The 21,924-nt window shown below is 39.7% G+C and overlaps 1 protein-coding gene across 5 annotated transcripts in view; it reads left to right on the top strand.

Annotated features, from left to right (window-relative positions):
* dmxl1 (Dmx-like 1) overlaps positions 1 to 21,924 on the top strand; it is a 201,695-nt gene that overhangs the window by 40,312 nt on the left and 139,459 nt on the right. For all 5 annotated transcript variants that reach the window (XM_063068695.1, XM_063068698.1, XM_063068696.1 and 2 more), the window contains exons 3-6: positions 194 to 271; positions 6,884 to 6,959; positions 8,699 to 8,837; positions 12,893 to 12,959. In XM_063068695.1, coding sequence (XP_062924765.1) covers positions 194 to 271; positions 6,884 to 6,959; positions 8,699 to 8,837; positions 12,893 to 12,959 — 360 coding nt within the window. The remainder of the gene's footprint in view (positions 1 to 193; positions 272 to 6,883; positions 6,960 to 8,698; positions 8,838 to 12,892; positions 12,960 to 21,924) is intronic.

Consider the following 21,924-nt stretch of genomic DNA (forward strand, 5'->3'; position numbering starts at 1 on the left):
GCAAAAATTGTTTTGTTTTGTTTTATTTTGGAATAAGAGAATTACATTGTATAATTTTAAAACATAGAATAGGCTTCAGAAATTTGCATTATTACAGTTGCAGCATTAATTTTCATGCATGACTATAGTGCCTTAGTAATTGTGAAAATTATTAATTCATTATCACTGCATTTTAAATGTGATTCATCCACAGATTGCTGCATCATATGGAAATTTAGTTTGTATTTTTGAGCCCATTTCCCTTTTAAATCGGAAAAGTAAGCATTCTACAGTAAGTAGATGTAATTTTATACTTTCATTTTCAACCTACCAAGCATGCTGTATTCTTGAATTTTCATGTGATTCAATATCAACATTTTACTGTTATCTGACTGACGTGTGTATATTTTGGAATTGGTTTATTACTGTCACATGTATCAAGGAAAAGTGTAAAGCTCGTCTTATGTGCTGTTCACACAGATCAAATCATTACAAGGTGCATCAAGAAGCCTCATTTTCATTGCATTAACCATCCTTCTCCTTTTTGTTCTTCTTGCCCTTATTTTGATACCCTGTGTCATCCTGCATTCCCTCAATCTGCGGGCCTAAGATCACCACACCTTCAGCACAATCTTTCCTCAGGAATCATTGCTGAGTTGGATTGCCTTAGGAATATTAGCACAAATAAATGAACAAATAATTAAAATATATTCCAAAAGATTAACATTTAGCTTAAGGTGTGTGTTAAAGATGTGTGCTAAAGAAGTAAATAGTGTAATGCTTCTGGCGCTTCATACATGATGAGACCAGGATAGTGGCAGTGTGTTCATTTGTCTGATGGCCTGAGGGAGGAAGCTGTTTCCCATCTTAGTAGTTCTTGTCCTAATGCCTGATGGTAGGAGGTCAAAGAGAATATGAGGCAGAGAGGGATCCTTGACAATGATAAGCACCCTGCGCATGAGCAATCCTGATACATATCTCAAATGGGTTCCTCTCAGCAATCTACATGATCCTTTGTCAAATTTTGAGGTCAGAAGCCTTGCAATTCGCATACCAGATGGTAATGCAGATGGTCAGGGCACTCTCAATTGTGCTCATGTAAAAATTGGTTAGAATGGACGGGTGAGGGAGACTTGCTTGCCTCAGTCTCCTCAGAAAGTGAAGACAGTGCTCTGCTTTCATGACTTGAGGTGGTGCTGAGTGACCATGCAAGATCATCAGTTATGTGCACTGTGAATAATTTGCTGCTCCTGACACTTTATACAGAGGAGCAGTTTATGTGCAGTGAGGAGTGGCCAGGGTGCATGATCCTAAAGTCCACAATTATCTCTATAGCCTTGTCTGTGTCAGGACTCAAGTCCGCTGATAAGACTTCACCCTATCTTGCCTCTCCTGTAGAATGGAATGCAAACTAGGATATTAACTAATGGGTCAGCAAAGTACCCAGTCTCAGTGCAGGGCTGTTTCATCACTCCATACATATTTTCAATTTTCTTGTCACAGTACTTCATCTTATAGTACCTCCAACAAACTTTCCAATGGAGTGGATCAGATCTGAAGGACAGACAAGGAACTGTTCATCTCAAAAATAAAGATCATTTTGTCTTCAGGCATTTATTTATGTGCACATTCTGAGATGAGCACCAAATTGCAATGACTTGTTCACAGAAACATAAGAAAGAATCCATCTGAAGTTAAATATTGATGAAACAAAGTTCACCTTCAAAGTTTGCCCTGCTCAACAGCACTGCCCTCTGACATTTAATCAAAATTTCAAAGTAAATTTGTTATCAAAGTACATACATCACCATATACAACGCTGAGATTCATTTTCTTGCAGGCATACTCAATAAAACTATGATAGAATAAAGACCATAGTAGAATCAATAAAGGACCACATCAGTTTGGGCATTTAACCAGTGGGCAAGAGCTGTGCAAATATAAAAAGAAAGTAATAATAATAAGTAAGCAGTAAGTATAGAGATCATGAGATGAAGAGTCCTTGGAAGTGAATACAGAGGTGGGAACATTCCAGTGATGGGGCAAGTGAAGTTGAGTGAAGTTATTCTCGTTGGCTCAAGAGGCTGATGGTTAAGGAGTAATAACTGGCCCTGAACCTGGTGGTGCGAGTCATGAGACTTCTGTACCTTCTTCCTGATGGCAGCAGCAAGAAGAGAGCATGACCTGGGTGGTGGGGGTCCATGATGATGGATACTGCTTTCCTGCGAAAGTGTTTCATTTATGCTCAATGATGGGGATGGCTTTACCTGTGATGGACTGAACCATATCCACTACTTCTTATAGGATTTTCTATTCAAGGGCATTGGTGTTTCCATACCAGACTGTGATGAAGCCAGTCAATATACTTTCCACTACGCATCTATAGAAGTGATGAAGCCAGTCAATATACTTTCCACTACACATCTATAGAAGTTTGTCATAGTTTCAGATGCCATTCTGAATCTTTGCAAACTCTGTGCTTTCTTTGTAATTGCACTTAACATGCTGGGCCCAGAACAGATCCTTAAGGAATTTAATACAGAAAGTTAGGGTTTAACTATCGATGAAAAGATAGCAGTAATTAAATTCACCATTGTCTTTGATCTGCCGCTACAACCTTTGATCATCTGAAGAAGTGTTTGAAGATCAAGGTGTCATAAATTATGTTAGAATTCATCACTGCCTTGTTTCCTTCTGAGATTTGGCTAAGCTGCTGCATTCATCTCAGAGCATGAGAAATGCTGCATTTAACAGTTTCTCTCGTGCTGTACCAGAAAATCTCAATCCTCTGGCAGTGTAATTAAATGTCAGAGTTCTTTCTCAGGGCAGTGCCTCCAAAGCCATAATTACAATTGGTCAGCTATATTGAGCAGGTCAAGTCAGTTGTGTGCTTGACATCAGATTCCGGAACAAACATTATTCTGACCTTTGCCTTGGCCACGGATTAACTAGGCAAACAGAGGAGAAGATTCAAGAATGTTCTCATAGTCTCCATGGAAACATGTTCCCATCAACTCAGAATCCTACACTATGGCCACTCAAAATGGGAAGGAGCATTCAGTATGATAATAAGAACCTTTAATCTTGCCAAGATAGCGCTGGTAACCCATGATGACATGTTGCGAGCTGCTTACAAAACTTCTAAATATACTTCTTCTGAATTATTCTCACTTCATTCTCCAGTCAGTAATTTCCCTTTAAGCAGTTGTCTCAATGAACTAGCGATTTCATAATCTTCTGAAGGACTTGACAGACTTAACTGTCAAACATGTAGATTCAGCACTTTTCAACGAATGTATGGTCAATAGAGAACAAGATTATAAGGGCAAGATTGCTTTATCGGAGGGAAGTGAGAAAGTGTTGTAATCTGAGCTTCATGGAGACATGCTCACGCCATATGTGCTGGATACTTTGGTAAGACTTGAGGACTTTTTGATGCACAAAATCATTCGAAGAAGGCAAAAGGTGGGGAATCTGTGTTTTGTGGTGCTCTCTGTGGTACTTGGACACGGCAGTCTTGGTCTTGTCATGCTTTTGTTCCCCCGACCTGGAATGTTTAATGATTAAGTATCAACCCTTTTACTTACCAAGAGAGTTCTTGTCCATGATCATGACCACAGTTAACATACTGCCAAAAGTTGATGTTAATCAGGCACTCAACATATTAAATGCTGCATCACCAAACAAGAAACAGACCATTCCGACACATTCCAAATCATATTCAGAGACTTCAGTCAGGCTTGTTTGAAGAAATCACTGTCCAATTACCATCAATATATAACCTGGAGCACCACTCTTTAACACACTCAAACACTGCTATATAATGATTAGGAATGCGTACCGTTTGTTGCCTAGACTGCATTTCGGGGAATCTGATCGCTTGGCTGTCCTTCTCCACCTTCATACAGGTAGAAAGTAAAGCCAGGCTTCAGACATAAGGACAACAAAAAATAAGGAGACAGAGGACTGGCTATCGAATTGTTTCAAGTTGGATGACTCAGCCATGTTGAAGAAATCATCAGAGGATCTGAATGAATACACCACAGTTGTTATGGACTTCATAAAAGCAGTCATAGACAAGTGTGCCCCACAAAATCATTCAGAGTCATCTGCAATTTGCTGAGGGCCAGATCAGTGGCATTCAGGTCTAGCAATCGAATAAAATACAAGAGGTCCAGGTGCAATCCCTGGAAAACCATCTCACATGTGAGGTGGCAATTCCAGACCAAACTTGAATCACTGAAGGATGCTTGACAGCTGTGCAGGCCTTGAATGCTATTGCCTCCTACAAAGTGAAACAAAGTGACATTGGTGACAACAAGGCTCCGCTCCCAGAGGAGCTCAATGTCTTCTATGCTCTCTTTGGCCATCAAAAACTTGAAGGAACCTTCACGAACTCCCACAGCCCTCAATGATCCTGTGATTTCAGTCTGAGGCCGACTTCAGGAAATGAACTCACAGAAAGCATCCAGCCCAGATGGGTTACCTGGCTGAATACTAAAGACCTGTGCTGATCATATGGCTGGAGTGTTCACTGATGTATTTAACTTCTCGAGTTGGCAGTGTAAAGTATCCACCTGCTTCACACAGGTTTCAGTTATACTGGTGCCCAAATAGAAAGTGGTAAACTGCCTCAATAACTATCATCCAGTAGCACTTACATCCAGTATGTTGAAGTGCTTTAAGAGGTTGCAGATGAAGAGCGATTTATGGTGAAGGTGCTCTTCATTGACTACAGCTCTACATTCAACACTATCATCCCCTCAATACTAATCAATAAGTTTGAGGACCTTGACCTCAGTTGGATTCTCGATTTCCTCACTTGTAATCCATGGTCAGTTCAGATTGGCAACAACGTCTCCATAATCTCCATCAGCACAGGTGCACCACAAGGCTGTGTGCTTAGTATCCTGTTCTACTCTGCACTAATGACTCTGAGGGTAAGCACAGCTCCAATGCCATATGTAAGTTTGCTGATGACACCACTGTCGTTGGCCAAATCAAAGGTGGTGATGAAACAGCATATAATAGATAGATAATTAATCCCAGAGGAAATGTAGGAGGGAGATAGAAAATCTGGCTACAACGATGATTTCTCACTCAATTGCAGCAAGACCAAGAAGTTGATTATTGACTTCAGGAGGAGGAAACTGGAGGTCCATGAGACAATTTTCATCGGGAGATAAAGGTGGAGAGGGTAAGCAACTTTAAATTCCTCAGTATTATCATTTCGGAGGAACTGTCCTGGGCCCAGCACGTATGTGCTATTATGAATAAAGCTTGGCAGCAATTCGACTTCCTTGGGTGTTTCTGAAGATTCACAAGTGACATCTAAAACTTTGACAATCTTGTATAGTTGTGTAGTGGAGGTTGTATCATGATCTGGTATTGAAATGCCAATGCCCTTGAATGGAAAACCCTACAAAAATACTGAATATGGCCCAGACACTCACATGTAAAGCTCTTCCTGCCAATGAGAACATCTACACTGAGTGCTGTGGCAGGGAGGCCTATGACCCGCGCCATCCAGGCCATGCTTTTATCACCACTGCCATCAGGAGCCTCAAGACCCACACCACTAGGTTCAGGAACAGTTATTACCCTCAACAATCAGGTTCTTGAACCAGAGGGGATAACTTTACTGAACTTCACTTGCTCCATCATTGAAATGTTCCCACAACATGCGGACTCTTTTTCAAGGACTCTTCAACTCACATTCTCGATATTGCTTATTTATTTGTTGTTGTTATTAATTTTGTATTTGTACTGTTTGTTGTCTTTTGCACATTGATTGTTTGCTCTGTTGGGTGCAGTCTTTCATTGATTCTATTGTGTTTCTTGAATTTACTATGCATGCCCACAAACAAACAAATCTGCAAGTTGTGAATGATGACATTTATAGAATGTACTTTGACAATATATTTACTCTGAACTTTGAAATCCCATTGCATGGAGCATACAGGAAAAACACAGTAAAAGGTAGAGAGCATTGGTAAGGACAGAAAGAGCGTACTGCCACTCATCAAACATTTCCCATCCACTCGCTTTAAATATGCAACATTGGCTTTATCAGCCATCTCGGAAGTCACAGAAAATGGCCATACAAGTTGTTCTCAATCACAAGGGACTACCAAAGATAATTGTGGTTAATACAGTATGCATAATTGTATTTTTAAATACCAAATTTCTGGAATTTTACTGGAATTGCAGCAAATTATTTATTGCACAGTATTCCAGGAATTTTTTTTTTGATGGTTAGATATTTCAGTTGTTTCTGAAGGCAAAGAAAACGTTTAAATTAATTGAAATAGTTAAATTCTTTATAAAATCTACAACTATTTGCAAGCGTACTTTTTCTCAATTTTAAAGAGGAGTAAGTGATCTACATTGAGCATGCAGATTAAATCTGATAAATTTTGTAGCTTTTATTATGGAATAAAGTAAAACATTAAAGAAGCTAATATGTCCTGAAGAAGCGTCTTGGCCCGAAACATCGACTGTTTACTTTCATGGAATCTGCCTGATTTGATGAGTTTCTTCTGCATTTTATGTGTTTTGCAACAGGATAATATATTTTTGAAGTAACTTTTCATCACATCAAAAATATTTTGATTCTCACATTCAGTGAACAGACATTTACTGTTTTTTTTTCTATGCAGGATTCAGAGTTTATTACTAAGTTAAGTGTAATTACTCATTGGGTGTTAACCACAAATGGAACTTTACAAACTACTGCTAACATTTAATCAGTTAGAGGCATAGAAATAACTCCAGTCTGGCCAAAGCATGTACAGTGTTTTTGTTTCTCAGCAAGTCCATCTTTTGTCTGATTTTGACTATTAATTGTTTGCATATTGATCTCTTAAACTAGTTTATCATTACTGCTTTCATTTCTTCATTACAGTTGAATTATCAATGGCAAAAGAGTGGACAGCTTGTATTAGAGTCTATGGTGCATAATTTAGCATGGGATCCTCAAGGTAAGATAACATACTGTGCTGGTTTTCACTTAGAAACATGCTTTCTTGATGACTGGAATGTTAGAGTAGTCACCAGATTGATTGTTTACAGTCAATATGAATCAGCTGATTTATAAGCTTACTTTCCCTGAGTAAAAGCTCCAGAATCACCTTTTCTGACTTTGTGCTAGAGTGGCGTTAGTTTATTTTGTTTTTCCTTTCCAAATCTAACTGTGAATTAATTATGGATTTAAAGCACTCAAATTGAAAATCTTAATCACTATTCAGCTATTCAATGGGGATAGTTATTGCTGGTTCTGGTGTTTTTTTAAAGCTCAAACCTGTTGATCTGACTCAGTGGATCAAAATAGCAGATAGATATTTCATTCTTGGTTAACAATATATTTAGATCTTTAGAATCTAAAAAAATAATAATCTTTAGAAGCAGTACAATATCATATGGCACCATATAGCAATATGGTCTTACAACATTTGACATTGAATTAAGTGAAAGATTACTAGAGCAATCAAAGGGTTAGCTTCCAAAGTGCATCTTAAACTGTGGGGAGGTAAGAGGTGGGAGACAATGAAATTCAAGAAAGGAATTAGAGTTTACAATCTAAGCAGCTAAAGACAATGTTCTTTATGGTACAGGTTTCCCCCGCCATCCGAAGGTAGAGCGTTCCTATGAAACGGTTCGTAAGCCGGAATGTCGTAAAATGAAGAAGCAGTTACCAATTATTTATATGGGAAAGATTTGTGAGCGTTCGCAGACCCAAAAATAACCTACCAAATCATGCCAAACAACATATAAAACCAAAAACAACAGTAACATATAGTAAAAGCAGGAATGATATGATAGATACACAGCCTATATAAAGTAGAAATACTACTCTACAATCATTATCGCACTGTTCTCTGTAGCGAAAATCTCACGCAAGCGCTCTCAGCAGAAACACTCTCTCCAGTAATCTTTAAGCTATGAAGCTGCCAAATCATACCAAATAACACATAAAAATACACAGCCTATATAAAGTAGAAATAATGTATGTACAGTGTAGTATCACTTACCGGAATTGGGAAGACCACACCGAGCACACTGATGATGGTGTGTTAGGCTGAGTTGTCGGAGGTTGGTGTGGTGCAGTGGCCCCCACCCTCCAGGCTGCCGACCGATACCAATCTCTGAAGCATGCAGGGGTACAGCGATAGCTGGGACACACCCAGCACATCTTCAAGAAAAAAGCCAAAATAAACAAGCTAATTAATTAGGTGCCGCCCGGCACATAAATGTCGGGCCAAATCAGAGGCAACGCTCGGGGGAGGAGCTTGGCTGCTTGGAGTGCACGCTGCCTTTTTTTTTGTAACAATGAAAATACCTTCTGTTATCGAAAACAGGTAACTAATGTAGGTCTTTCGTAACAATGAGGTTTCGTAAAGCAAACATTCGAAAAGCAGGGGACACCTGTATAATGACTAGAAAGGGCAATGTGCAGAGAATCAAAATAAGCTTGTTAATGTTATTTGGGTGATTGAAGTATCAGTCAGGAGCGCATCAAAAGATAGATAGTCAATGATGTCATGAAGTTGTGCTACAATCCTAGTATTTCCATCTCTTTTACTCTGTATACATCCCTTCTTTCCAACTCTTCATTTGTCAGTTGAATGATGTATTTGAGAAATGAACAGCAAAATAGCTTGTAAAGTAGCTCATGGCTTTCTTTATTAGCCGGTTAAGTAATCAACATTTTTCATTCTAGGAATCCGTCTTTTGACGGGCTCCAATTCGCTACAACTTTGGGCCAATGGAAATCAGGAAATGGACGGAAATGAGGAGGAGACTATATATGAGACAGATCCAGATGAAGTTAACAATTGGCAATGCATCTGGGAATCTGAGTAAGGGCCTTTTTGAGTCTGTTATTCATTGACAAGGTACTAGTTTTGTTTCCGTGATTTTTGATTCAGTTCTAAACTCGTGAGAAGTACTACTTGTATAATTAAAGGTCACTTATTTCTTTAAACAAATAATGATTCCATTAAAACTGTTTCTTATTAAAGTAAATTAACAAGGTATGGCTGATAAACAGATGTCTGACTAACGTGAAGATTTTTTTAATACAAACATTTGTTAGGATTTGGATTACAGTGCTGTTTGGGTGATGGAGACTGATTTCAAGCAAAATATATCAATTCTTGGAGAAAAAGAATTGTAGAGATGCGGGAGAAACACTAGGAATGAAGTTCACTTATTTGGTTTTCTTTGAAGGAAACCATTTCAACCTTTCGTATTTATGTGGCTCTTTGAAGTGTAGCCTGGTTAGCCCCATTCTGTAGTTCGTTTTCATAGACCCTTGCAGTTTTTCTGCAAGAATGTATATAATTGGATTCTTTTTTAATGCGCAGTTCTGTTTAGATTTGGAATGCATGCCACCCTGCAAGCATGCATTCCAAATATAAACAGAACTTTGCATTAAAAATAATCTCCTCGCGTTACTTTTGCTTGTCTGACTAGACATCTCTGTATATAGTTGTTTTCCATGAGGATCTATTTCTTTTTATTTGCTCTTTCTGTAGCTCTGCACCACTGCATGTTGACTTTCAGTGCTCTCTGCAGCTCTTCTATTCTTCACCCAGTTTTTTAAATTAATACTGGCAATGCTCCATTTTACCTTGGATTTTGAGTTTGCCAACAAACTTGTGTGATCCTTCTTGAAATGCTACAAGTAAGTCTGCTGACAAAATTTAAGCCACAACAATAACAACTGCATCGGCTTCATTTTTTAAAAAAAACATTAATCTCATGAAAAAACTTTTATTGTTAGTCAAACCCAATCCATTAGTCTGCTCAATTGAAGGGATTAATATTTTTTCTGTAATATTGTTTCCAAAGGCTTTCACATTACCAAGTCAATCCTGTTTGAAAAATGGTGCATTTTTCAATCCTTGGGTCAACCCTTGATTTAAGGGAAATTGTGGTCATTGTGTCTGTAATTTCAGCAAATGCATGGTGCTGGTCATCTTCCTCCTTAACCAAATCCTGCTTGCTCAGTCTACACTTGTAGGTGTGAAATTTTGTCTAACAGTCTGGTTTTAACTTGATAGCTCTGACAAAAACTAACATGATTATTCCACTGAGATGTTTTGACAGCCATCTAAGCCCTGTCCCCAGGTTTGCCAGCAGCCAATATAAACAAACAGTCAAAAATTATTAAAGCTGAACTATAGTATTAAAATTATAAAACAAAAACACAAAAATGTATTTCATTATTTTTAATTCCATTAATTCAAAGGACCTAAGCTATCCACAACATGACAATATTTTCTATTGAAAACATTTGAATTGATGAACCAGGTCTTATCAGGTAGATTTCTAGGCAAAGCCAATGTTGGAGCACATTTAACACGGCAGCAGGAAGACCCAAGAGAAAACTTGTGTTTGTCCAGTAGACCTGTATCTCCTGAAAGTTAACTGGTGAAACACCTTCACATTCCAAAACTTTGGCTGGTTAGCTCACCACAAGTGCTGTCTTCTGCAATGTTAACCTCTATTTTTGCTTAATTTGACACAAAAGACTGCTCTTTCGCCAACTGTGTTTATACTAGCTTTCAGCAGAGCAAAGGAATCAGTCCCTTCTATTCCACATGTCACTATTTCTCTCTACTATTGCAATGTACCTATGAACAAGCACTTGGGAAACCAGAAGAACGCATTTGCCAGCAGATGGAGTTGCATGCATCCTCTGCCCTGTGAGAACTTGGTTTGCAGCTGTATTTCTGATGTGAAATGCTCAGGTTACAAACTATTCAGTGCTGGAGGAACTCTGCAGGTCATGTGGCATCTATGGAGAGGAATAAACGAATGACGTTTCAGACCAAGATCCTCCATCGGTATTGGAGAGGAAGAGGAAAGAAGCCGTAATAAGGTGGAGGATGGGAAGGAGTATAAGCTGGCAGGTGACAGGTGAAACCAGGTGAGGAGGAAGGTGAGGGATGAAGTATGAAGCTGGGCCGTGATAGGTGGAGAGGTAAAGGACTGAAGAAGAAGGAATCTGATAGGAGAGGAAAATGGACTTTGGGAGAAAGAGAAGGGGGAAGGACACCTGAGGGAGGTGATAGACAGTTGAGGAGAAGAAAAGAGATACGAGGACAGAATAGGAAATGAAAAAAGAGGAGAAGGAGGAAAGGGGGTGTGCCGAAATTACCAAGAGTTAGTGAAATTGTTGTTCATGCCATCAGATTGGAGGCTACCCAGATGGAATATGAGATACTGCTTTATCAGCCTAACTGTGGCCTCTTCATTGCAATAGAAGAGACCACGGACCAACATGTCGGAATGAGAATGGGAAGTCAGATTGAAATGGGTGGCTACCAGGAAATTAGAGCAGTCAGAGCAAAGGTTGTCGACAAAGTGATCCCTCAATCTAACTGGGGCCTCTGTGATGTAGAGAAGGCCATACCAGATTTCGAGGTGAAGTATCACCTCGATTGAAAGGATTGATTGAGGTGCGGAATGCTGCTGAGGTAGAAGGTGTAGGGACAGGCGTACTAATTATTATCTTGCAGGGATAAGTGCCAGGAGAGAGATCAGTATGGTGGGACAAGTGGGTAAGGGAGTCACAAGGTGAGTGATCCCTGTGGAAGGCAGTGAGTAAGGGTAAGGGAAAGATGCACCCAGTGGTAGGATCCCATTGCAGATGGCAAAAATTAAGACAAATTTTATGCTGGATACTGAGGCTCATAGGGCAGTAGGTAAGGACAAGGGGAATCCTGCTGCTGTTGCAGTGGGAAAATAGGGTGAAGGCAAATGTGTGGGAAATGGAGAGAAAGACCTATGATGTTTCATGGATGAGAGAGGAAACCATAGCACTGTTAGAAGCTCATGGTCACAGGGAGAATGTGCAAACTCTACTCGGTGCATAAGGTTAGGATCAAACCAGCTATCTGGTGCTGTAATGTAGCAGCACTAGTGTTGTGTCACCAGGCTACGTTTATTAGTGTATTGTTGATGCATATCCTAATACTTTGTCAATTTATTTCCCCTGGTAACTTAATTAAAGTAACTATATCAATTATCTTACAATTGTATTTCCAATTTTGTTTTGGTGTGTAAATTATTTGGAAAATCTGTCAAATATAAATACTGGAGTAGACCTTTCAGTCTTTTTGAGCCTGTGTTGCCATTCTAGAAGATCATGGTTGTTCTCTCATGCTATCATTAGCTTACTGTACTTGCTCCTTGGCCCTTGATTCCTCTAACATCAAAAATTATAACAACCACAGAGCCACTGCGGCTACCTTGATCACAGAATTTAATTATCCTTTGGCTGGCTACAGGTAGAGCCCAATATGATTTACAGTACAACAATTTACACGGTATATAAAATCAGTGTTTGCTTTTCTATTGATCTTGTTAAATTATTTTTAGTCCTTTCTCGTAAACTAAATGTACTTCAACACTATAATAGAATTCAAATTGAAGGTGATGCTCAATTATCTGATCATAGTTGCTGCTGGGAAAGAGGTACTTTGATGACATTTAACAAGCATGAATGAAAATTCAATGACACTTTCCCTATCCAAATACTTTTAAAGTTTTAGCAGGCTGAAGGACAAGATTAAATTTTCATTATCATGCCTCATGGTGAAATATTGTTGTCTGTCTACCTCACAGCCTCAAATATGAATGATAATTTGTGCAAGAAGCTGCAGGTGCTGAAAATTTGAAATGAGAACAGACAAAAAGTCCCTGACCTAAAATGTTAACATTTTCTCTTTCCACAGATGCTTTGATCCAACACTTCCCAGAAAAACAAATTGTGTTTTCCTTTCGTTCAACTTTCCATAGCCTGAACATTTTCAATTACATTTGAAACCTTAGACTGAGTATTAGTGATCTGTTTATTACTTTCTAAGATTAGTAGTTAGCTCAGAATGTTAACTTGCTTTTACAGAACTGCAACACCCATCCATCTATTAAAGGTGTCTCCAGATGGTGATTTTTTTGCCACTGCAGGAAAGGTATTCATTGCTTATGTTTACTTGTTTTAGAGCACTGATCTAATTAAGAGATACTTTCAGGTTTATTTAATTATACTTTATGTAAATCAGGTATTACTAGAATTTGAAGATGCTTGTGAAGGTGGATAATCCAGACAGAGCTGAAAAATCATATTTGTTTTGACTGATTCTAACTCTGAACAGCTCTACTTGTTTCAATAATAGACAATAATAGACAAACACAATCTTCCTAAATTAATAACACACAAACAATTGTACTCTTCATGTCATTATCAAACACATTTAACCGCCGACCCGATACATTACCGCAAAGAATGCAGCAAGAGCTGGGAGACACACAGCACATTGTTAAGAAAAAAGCTGAAATAAACATGCTAATTAATTAGATGCCGCCAACACGTAATTGTCGGCCCAGATCAGAGGCGGTGCAATTGGAAATTGTGTGCCTCCCGGCTGCTGCTGCGTTCTTTGCGAATCGGTACAGTATCTGTCCGGGGCTCGGGTGTTGGGGTGGTGGGACACAGGGGTGTCATCTCATCGTCGATCAGGGCAGGCAGCTCATCTTCTCCTATGACTGCTCGCCTCGATGTCGAAGGTTGAGGTTCGTCGTCTGCTGTGGCTAATGTGGAAGGCTTGCTTGACTGCTGAGCCTCACGCATTTTTCTATCATACAGTTGTTTGCAAGCACTCAAACCATCCTGCAAATATTCCCTAAACCTTTCAAGATTAAAGTCATACTTTATCATTGCAGCGAAAATCTCACGCAGTTGCTTCACTTCCTGCGTTCAGTTTCGATTGTTATCCTTTCCTCTTCCAATTGCATCAGCTCTTCATCTATCAGTTCTTGGTCATGGGATGCCAAAACCTTTTCAACATCATCTTCGTCAACTTCCACAAGCCAAACTCACTTGGTCCTTGCTTTGTTCACCACGATCGAAACGCTTAATTATGTCCAGTTTTACGCTAAGTGTAACACCCTTACGAGCTCTTTGAGGCTTTTCCGACACCTTAGAACTCATCTTGCTAACGGCTGCTCAATGCAACGTGTTAAAGCAATACCGTTCCGAATCCGGGGCAGAGTGGCTGCTCGGGGTGCGCGCTACCTTTCTTCGTAACAGTGAAAACACCTTCTGAATGAAAACAGGGTACTAATGTAGGTCTTTCGTAACAGGTTTCGTAAAGCGAACGTTCGAAAAGCGGGGGACACCTGTACCTTGCTTGAACAGCCCTCTTCAGGTCATGCCATAGCATCTCAATTGGGTTAAGGTCTAGACTCCGACTTAGCCATTCCAAAACATGAATTTTTTAAAAACCATTTTGTTGATTTACAGTTGTGTTTTGGGTCATTGTCTTGTTGCAACATTCAAATTCTATTAAGCTTCAGGTGACAGACCACTACCCTGATATTCTCCTGTAAAATGTCTTGATACAATTTTGAATTCATTGTTCCCTCAATGATTGCAGCAAAGCAGTTCCAAACCAGGATGCTCCTTCCACCATGCCTCACAGTTAGATGAGATTTTGGTGTTGGTGTGCAATGCTCTTTTTCTTCCAAACATAGAAGTGTGCCTTTCTACCAAAAAGTTAAACTTTTGTCTCATCTGTCCACAGAATATTGTCCCAGAAGTGTCGTGGAACATCCAGGTGGTCTTTTGCAAATTTAAGGTGTGCAGTAATGTTGTTGTGCTTTTTTTTTTGGACAGCAGCAGTTTCTTCCATGGTGTCCTTCCACGTACACCATTCTTGTTCGATGTTTTTTTTATAGAGGACATATGAACAGAGACTTAAGCAAGTTCTAGAGATTTCCATAGGTCTTTCACTGTTACCGTTGGATTCTTTTTCACCTCCTACAGCATTGCACATTGTTCTCTTAGTACATTCTTTGCAGGGTGCCCACTCCCACAGGGAGTAGCAACAGTACTGAATTTCCTCCATTTCTAGGGAATTTCTCTTACTGTGGACTGATAAACACTCAGGTCTTTAGAAATGCTTTTGTAGCCTTTTCTAGTTTCACGGATCTGTACAATTCTTCTTCTAAGTTCCTCCGAAAGTTGTTTTGATTGAGGCTTGGTTCGCATAAACAGATCTTTCTTGAGAAGAGCAGGCTCTGTCAGTAACCTGACTTTGTGTGTCTTTTTTTAAAATAGGGCTGGACACCTCCACAACTCACCCTTTAATCTTATTGATTGGAACATCCGACTCCAAATAGCTTTTGGAGAAGGCATTACCCCAGAGGTTCAAATACGTTTTCAAAACGAGACTGCTATTGTTTAAATGGTGTACTTAGCATCGATGAGAAGTACAATTGTTTGTGTGTTATTAATTTAGGTGGATTGTGTTTATCTATTATTGTGACTTAGATGAAGATCGGACCACATTTTTTGAGTAATTCATGCAGCAAACCAGGTAATTGCAAATGGTTAACAAATGTTATACTGTATATTAGTTTTATAGACCTCCACATGCACACTCTCACACTATAAGGACAGTTGGGGACAGTTGCAAATAGCACAATTGTGTCAGTGTTATTGTATGGTTAACTGGATGAGAACTATGTTGACAATATTTGTATTTCTGATCATATGATACAGTTCACTTTTAACTGTGAATTTACACTAATTTGGCGACCCCTTCTTTTCTTTGGCCCGGGAAAACGCCACTGCAGAATTCTTCACATTGATGTTCATGGGATCTTGTAGTTTGCAAGAATACTTGCAGTTGCCTTACTGAGTCATGATTCTGAGATGTCAATAACTCCTGTCCATGTGCAGTTGATACCTTGGCTCATATTCAAGGAGATGAAGAGGGCAAACACTTAAAATTACCACATTCTATCCATAATGATTATAGCCTCAGCAATTCCAGCAAATGATCTTTGTACTCAAAGCACATTCTTTTTAAGCATTAATGTTGTTAAAATGCAATCTGGATTAGTGATTGTACACACTCTAACAGCTAAACAAAATACTCCGTAGATGCTAATGTAATGCCAATGGCATCTTGAGGAAAGCATTGACACCTTTATCAGATTATTTCTAACCATCACAACCCTTGGTACAAGATTTTTTTTACACTATAATCAATATTTTCCAAAATTTCATCAGAGTATTCTAAACAAGTTAACTTGACAGCACAACAAGTAATGACATATTAATATAATGTAGATCATAGTAATTCAATGCTGAAAGAAGGATGCAACTCAAACTTAATTTTTTATCTTTTCTGAAAGTGAATTTTGCGTTTTTTATTTCTCTTAATTGCCATTGAACTGAGTGGTGTTCCAAGCCACTTAAAAGTAATTTATGAATGCAGTTATAGTCTGAAGTCAAGTATAGTCTACGTCTGATGAGGATGGTGGTGATTTGATAGAAGTGTGCAAGATTAAGAGATGTAATGGTTGATTTTCTATATAGCTGAAGTGTCTATAGCCAGAAGGCATAGATCTAAGCTAAGGTGCTTCAAGCACTTTAGAGGTGATATAAGAAAGTTCTTTCACCCACTAGGTGGCTGAAATTTGAATTCACTTCTTGAAGGCTGGTGGAGGCAAGGACTCTCACTGTACTTAAGTATCTAGATGAGCACTCAAATAAGACCAGGGAGTAGAATTAGACATTTTAGCCCATTAACTGCTCTACCATACCATCATAGCTGATGTATTATTCCTCTTAACCCCATTCTCCTTTGATACCCTGATTAATCAAGAACATATCAACCACTGCTTTAAATATTCGCAATGACTTGGCTTGCATTATCTGTGCAATTAATTCCAAAGATGCACTACTCTCTGCCTAAAAATAAAATCCTCATTTATGTTCTAAATGGATGTCCCTCAATTCTGAGGCCATGTCCTCTAGTCCTAGATTCTCTCACTATAGGAAATTTCCTCTCCACATCCAATCTATCTAGGCCTTTCAATATGTGGTAGGTTTCAATTGCCAAGGCACAAAAGGCTGTCGACCAAATGCCGTTAAATGGGATTAGCATCAAATGTTACTTGATGGATAACATGTCAAGGGTGGACCTAAGATTCTATGACCACTTGGTCGATCTTGCCATATAACATCTGAGTATATGTTTGTGATCATCTGCTGCTGTAGCCAATCTGCTTCAAGGATTGATGTGTTGTGCGTTCAGAGATGCTCTTCTGTACAGCACTGTTGTAACACCTGGTTATTTGAATTACTGCCACCTTCCTGTCAGCTTGAACCAGTCTGGCTATTTTCCTCAGACCCCTTTAATTATCAAAGCATCTTTGCCCGTAGATCTACTGCTCACTGGATTTTTGTTTTGGTTTTTCACACCATTCTCTGTATACTCTAGAGACTATTATGCATGAAAATCCCAGGAGATCAGCAGTTTCTGGGATGCTCTAACCACCCTGTCTGGCACCAACGATGATTCCATGGTCACAGTCTCTTGGATCACATTACTTCTCTATTCTGATGTTTGCTCTCACTGATAACTGAAATTCTTGACCATGTCTGCATGTTTTTAGGAATTGAGTTACTGCCAAACAATTTGCTGATTAGATATTTGCATTCACGTACAGGTATCCCTAATAAAGTGGCCTCTGAGTGCTTATTCTCAATGCCCTTTAAATCTTCCAATGATTGTAACTCTATACCCCAGGCTTTTGGCATTTCTAATGGAAAATAAGGCTCTTCTTTTTATCTACATCTTTCTGTTAAGTCTCTTTTTAGCCTTCTCTGTTCCAAAGAAATTGAGCATCACTTATCCAATCTTTCCAGCTCTGGCAGTGAATCTTTAAATCTCCTCTATACCTATATCTTTCTTATAATGTGGATTCCAGACTCCACAATAGTCGAACTGTAGCCCATGTTGTACATCACTGCCTTTCTCTGCAGTCGTGCAGTTGCCAGGTTTGTAACTACTAAGACATTTTGGCTTTAGACACAGCTTGTTTTGGAGTGCAGATTTTCAAGTAGTGCAACTACTTGAATTATCCTCATTTTATCTCATTTTATTGCTACGCAATTCTGTAATTTTCATGTTTATACTGTGCTCTTTATAAGATTCAAAGAGCAGTAGTATTAGTCAACTTCCACCAATATTATCTGCTCCTTGTTTCTTATCTCTATCCAAATTGATCTTTTCAAGCTGAAATCTTTTTCATGGCTTTATTCTATCCATTATTATCACAAATCCTCCTCTATTTCAATGTTAGTATCCTGAAATATTTGATTCCCAACCTTGGTCACTTTGCAAGTTGCATCTCTAATGGGTATGATCCATCATTTATGTCCATTTGTTCCATTACTTTGTTCTGCTTCAGATGAAGAGACTTCATTTTATTTTCTTTCTGCTGTGATCCTGACTTGAGATTTTCTCTTGTGTTTTATGACTCTTCAAGAATCAGGATCCTAGATTGTTTAATAGCATTTCCTGTACACAAGTGTAAAGCAGACAAAATAATTACAGCACAAAAAAACACAATAAGATAAAGAACACAATAATAATAAAAACACAATAAGTATAAATCCAATTAATCTATGTATATAAACTATCTTAGGTATGTCCATAAAGTGACACTAGGCGCAGAAGTGTCTACATAAGGCGACTCTGAAAGGAAATAATGAAGTAGTGGTTGTGGAGAGTGGGTTCGTGGATGGAGGTATTGATCAGCCTCACTGCATGAGGAAAATCTGTTTCCGAGTCTGGTGGTCCTGACACGGATGCTACACAGCCTCCTCCCTGATGGGAGTGGAACAAACAGTCTATGAGCAGGATGGGTGGAATCCTTCATAATGTAACTGACCCTTTTCTGGCACCTTTCTGTATATATGTCCTTGATGGCAGGTAGGCTGATGCCTGTTAAGCATTGGACAATTTTGACTACATGGTGTAGTGCCTCCCTGTCCTCTGCAGTGCAGTTTCCATACCATGCAGTGATGTTCTCTGCTGTGCTTCTGGAAAATGCTGAGAGTATAAATGTGCATAGTCCAACTACCTTCAGCCTCCTCAGAAAGTAGAGGTGTTGGTGAACCTTCCTGATTGTATAGATTTGGTTCTGGAACCATGGGAGGTTGTGCAACCTATGTACTTCCAGGGGTTTTGAAGGTTTCAAAGGTACACTTAATGTCAGAGAAATGTGTACAATATACATCCTGAAATGCTTTTTCTTCGCAACCATCCATGAAAACAGAAGAGTGCCCCCAAAAAATGAATGACAGTTAAATGTTAGAACCCCCAAAGTCCCCCCCCCCCAAGCTCCCCTCCCTCCTGCGCATAAGCGGCAGCAAGCAACAATCCCCCCCTCCCCCCACCGGCAAAAAAAAGCTTCGACACCCGCCACCGAGCACTGAAGCGTGAGCAAAGCAACAGCAAAGATACAGACTTGCAGTGCAGTTACCCCAAAGACTACTTGTTCACCCAGTATTTGACATACCACTGGTGCGTGCGCTCTCTCTTTCTCTCTTTCTCTCTTTCTCTCTTTCTCTCTTTCTCTCTTTCTCTCTTTCTCTCTTTCTCTCTTTCTCTCTTTCTCTCTTTCTCTCTTTCTCTCTCTCTCTTCCCCCGCCCCCCACACAATAAGGGAGAAAGTCTCCGTTTCACAGTAAGAGGAGAGACATAACAGACTACACCGTGGTTTACGGTGTTAAAAGTCCGTTGCGTAGTTTTTTCCGAGCTGTATGCCCAAAGATCTCAGATGTCCTGCAGAGGCACCGACCTCCAATTCTTACCCCCCGCCCCGACCGTCTCCAGAGCCACAAAATCTCGGTCCTCCGAAGGCGAGCAAAGCTCTTAGGCTGAGCCTTTGGTGTGCTGAATAACGGCCATTTGTGAAACCCCAAGAGGGTCCCATTCCTCAGCGTTTCCACTGCTGTGCCGCCAATGTAAAGAAGGTTGTAAGTGTTGCGAGTTCTCCTGAAATCAATGAGCATTTCTTTTGTCTTGTTGACATTGACCTGGCACCTGGCCTCAAGCTCTTTCACCTCCTTTCCAGGCCATCTCATCTTTGTTTGTGATGAGCCCCACCACTGTCACATCATCAGCAAAGTTGATGAGTGATTACTCGGGTGTTTGGCCATGCGGTCATGTGTGAGCAGAGTGTACAGCAATGGGCTCAGCACTAGGCCTGAGAGGACACCGGAGTGGAGGATGATAGGGAGGGTGGAGCGATTGTGCATCCTGACTATTCGTTGTTCATTCCTGTCATTAATTACCAATTTTACTACCCTGCAGTATCAGCTTGTCCTCCTTCTTTAACAGTCTAAATTTATTCCCGCATAAATCCTCCTAAATATTTCGTTTAACACTTTATCCACACTTTTAGTTATTTGATTCATAGTGTAGTAGTTCTGGCTTATTGAAGCCTCTCTCAATGGAACAGCTATTTCCATGGTACTAGTAGTACCAGTTCCCCATGAATAGATGTCTAGTTCTCCAATATTAAACTTTTGAGCCACACATTCAATTTCTTGATCCTGTGCCAATTTGCACGTGGCTTATTTAATAATCCAGAAACTGTTCCCTTTGTGTGACTTATTTTTTCATTTGGACCCCGCCTGCTCTTGCACCTATAATAGAACTTCCAGCTAGTCCTATCTGTTGTTTCCCAGTGGAAGTTTCCCATTCTACTTCCGTTCAAGTTCCTGTCCAGTCTTATAGAGATGTTCTGGCATCAGGCAAGCAACACAACCTTCAGGACTTGTTCTCGTAGCAATTTTATCTATTCTCCTCACATTACTGTCTCCTGTAACTATTACATTACTTTTTATTCCCTCAACTTGCAATGTCTTTGCTGTTATCAGCTTTATCCTTCTACACTCTACAACAATTGTGTACCTATTAGATGGCTGTTAAAGGCTGAGGCTCTTCTGATAATACCTTCTGGATTGTTATACCTGTTTAATTTATAGTCACATTCTTATGCCCCTCATGATTGACTAGCTTTGCAGTTCTTGATCAACTCAGTGTGATTATCTCTTGGAACAAACCACCTAGGCAATTTTCCTCCTTACTGATGCATCACAGCATCTAATCTGTGCTGATGTTCCACAAATATAGATGTGGTTGCTATGGATCTGTTTTAATTAGAATTATCAACTGGCTATATACAGTGTAGGGTAATGTAATGGGTGACAGTTCAACAAACTGTTCCACATAATTCACAAACACCGTCATTGAGCTGTTATATTTACTTTGAGAGATGGTGTCTGGCGTAATGACGTCAGTTTTGCGGCAACTGGTTTTGTTTTGTTCGTAATGGATGTAAAGGGCTGCAGCTTTTGTTAAGCACATAAAACAAGTCAGTTGTTTTATTGAAGAAATCCTACATTGGTAACCTTAACGTTCTTGGATGATTTCAGTGTTACTCAACAACATGTTGACCAATGCAGTCATTTTGCCTTTGCTGGAGTTCTGTGAGCAGCACAGCACAGCACACTAGCACATGGTTTGCATGAGTGGAAGCCCAGTTCATGCTGCGAGAAATCACAGCGGACAGTGCCAAGTATTACTGCGTCAAGCATTGCTAAGTATTTCCACTACCACCAGAATGTTGCATCTACTTGAAGACCTGCCTAATTGTGATAAGTATGTCACTCTGAAAACTCACCTATTTATAGACTTTTGGACTGTCTGCGTATCAGCACGCCAAACAGTTGCTCTCTTTGCCTGGTCTGGGTGATGGTTGGCCTTCAGACTAATGAACCACATGCTATTTTTCCTGGGCAAGCACCATCCTCGTTTTATTTTTAAAGAACTCTATAATTGCCTGATTAAGTTCGCATGGCCCTTGCTAATACACTCGTGAAGGACTATAGAAAGCTTTCTAAAATGGCTAATAGCCAGGCAAAGGTGCATCTTTCCTTTCCTTTCTCTCCCTGTCTCAATAAGCCCTGTCAACAGAACCTCCAGCAGACTCACGCCCGTGACTCCACACCGGACAATGCTGGGTCTATGTTTTTACCTCACACGCCTCGGCATGAACACCAAGAAGTGC

Source organism: Mobula hypostoma, chromosome 16 (assembly GCF_963921235.1).
Source record: "Mobula hypostoma chromosome 16, sMobHyp1.1, whole genome shotgun sequence".
In the NCBI taxonomy this organism is placed as follows: Eukaryota; Metazoa; Chordata; class Chondrichthyes; order Myliobatiformes; family Myliobatidae; genus Mobula; species Mobula hypostoma.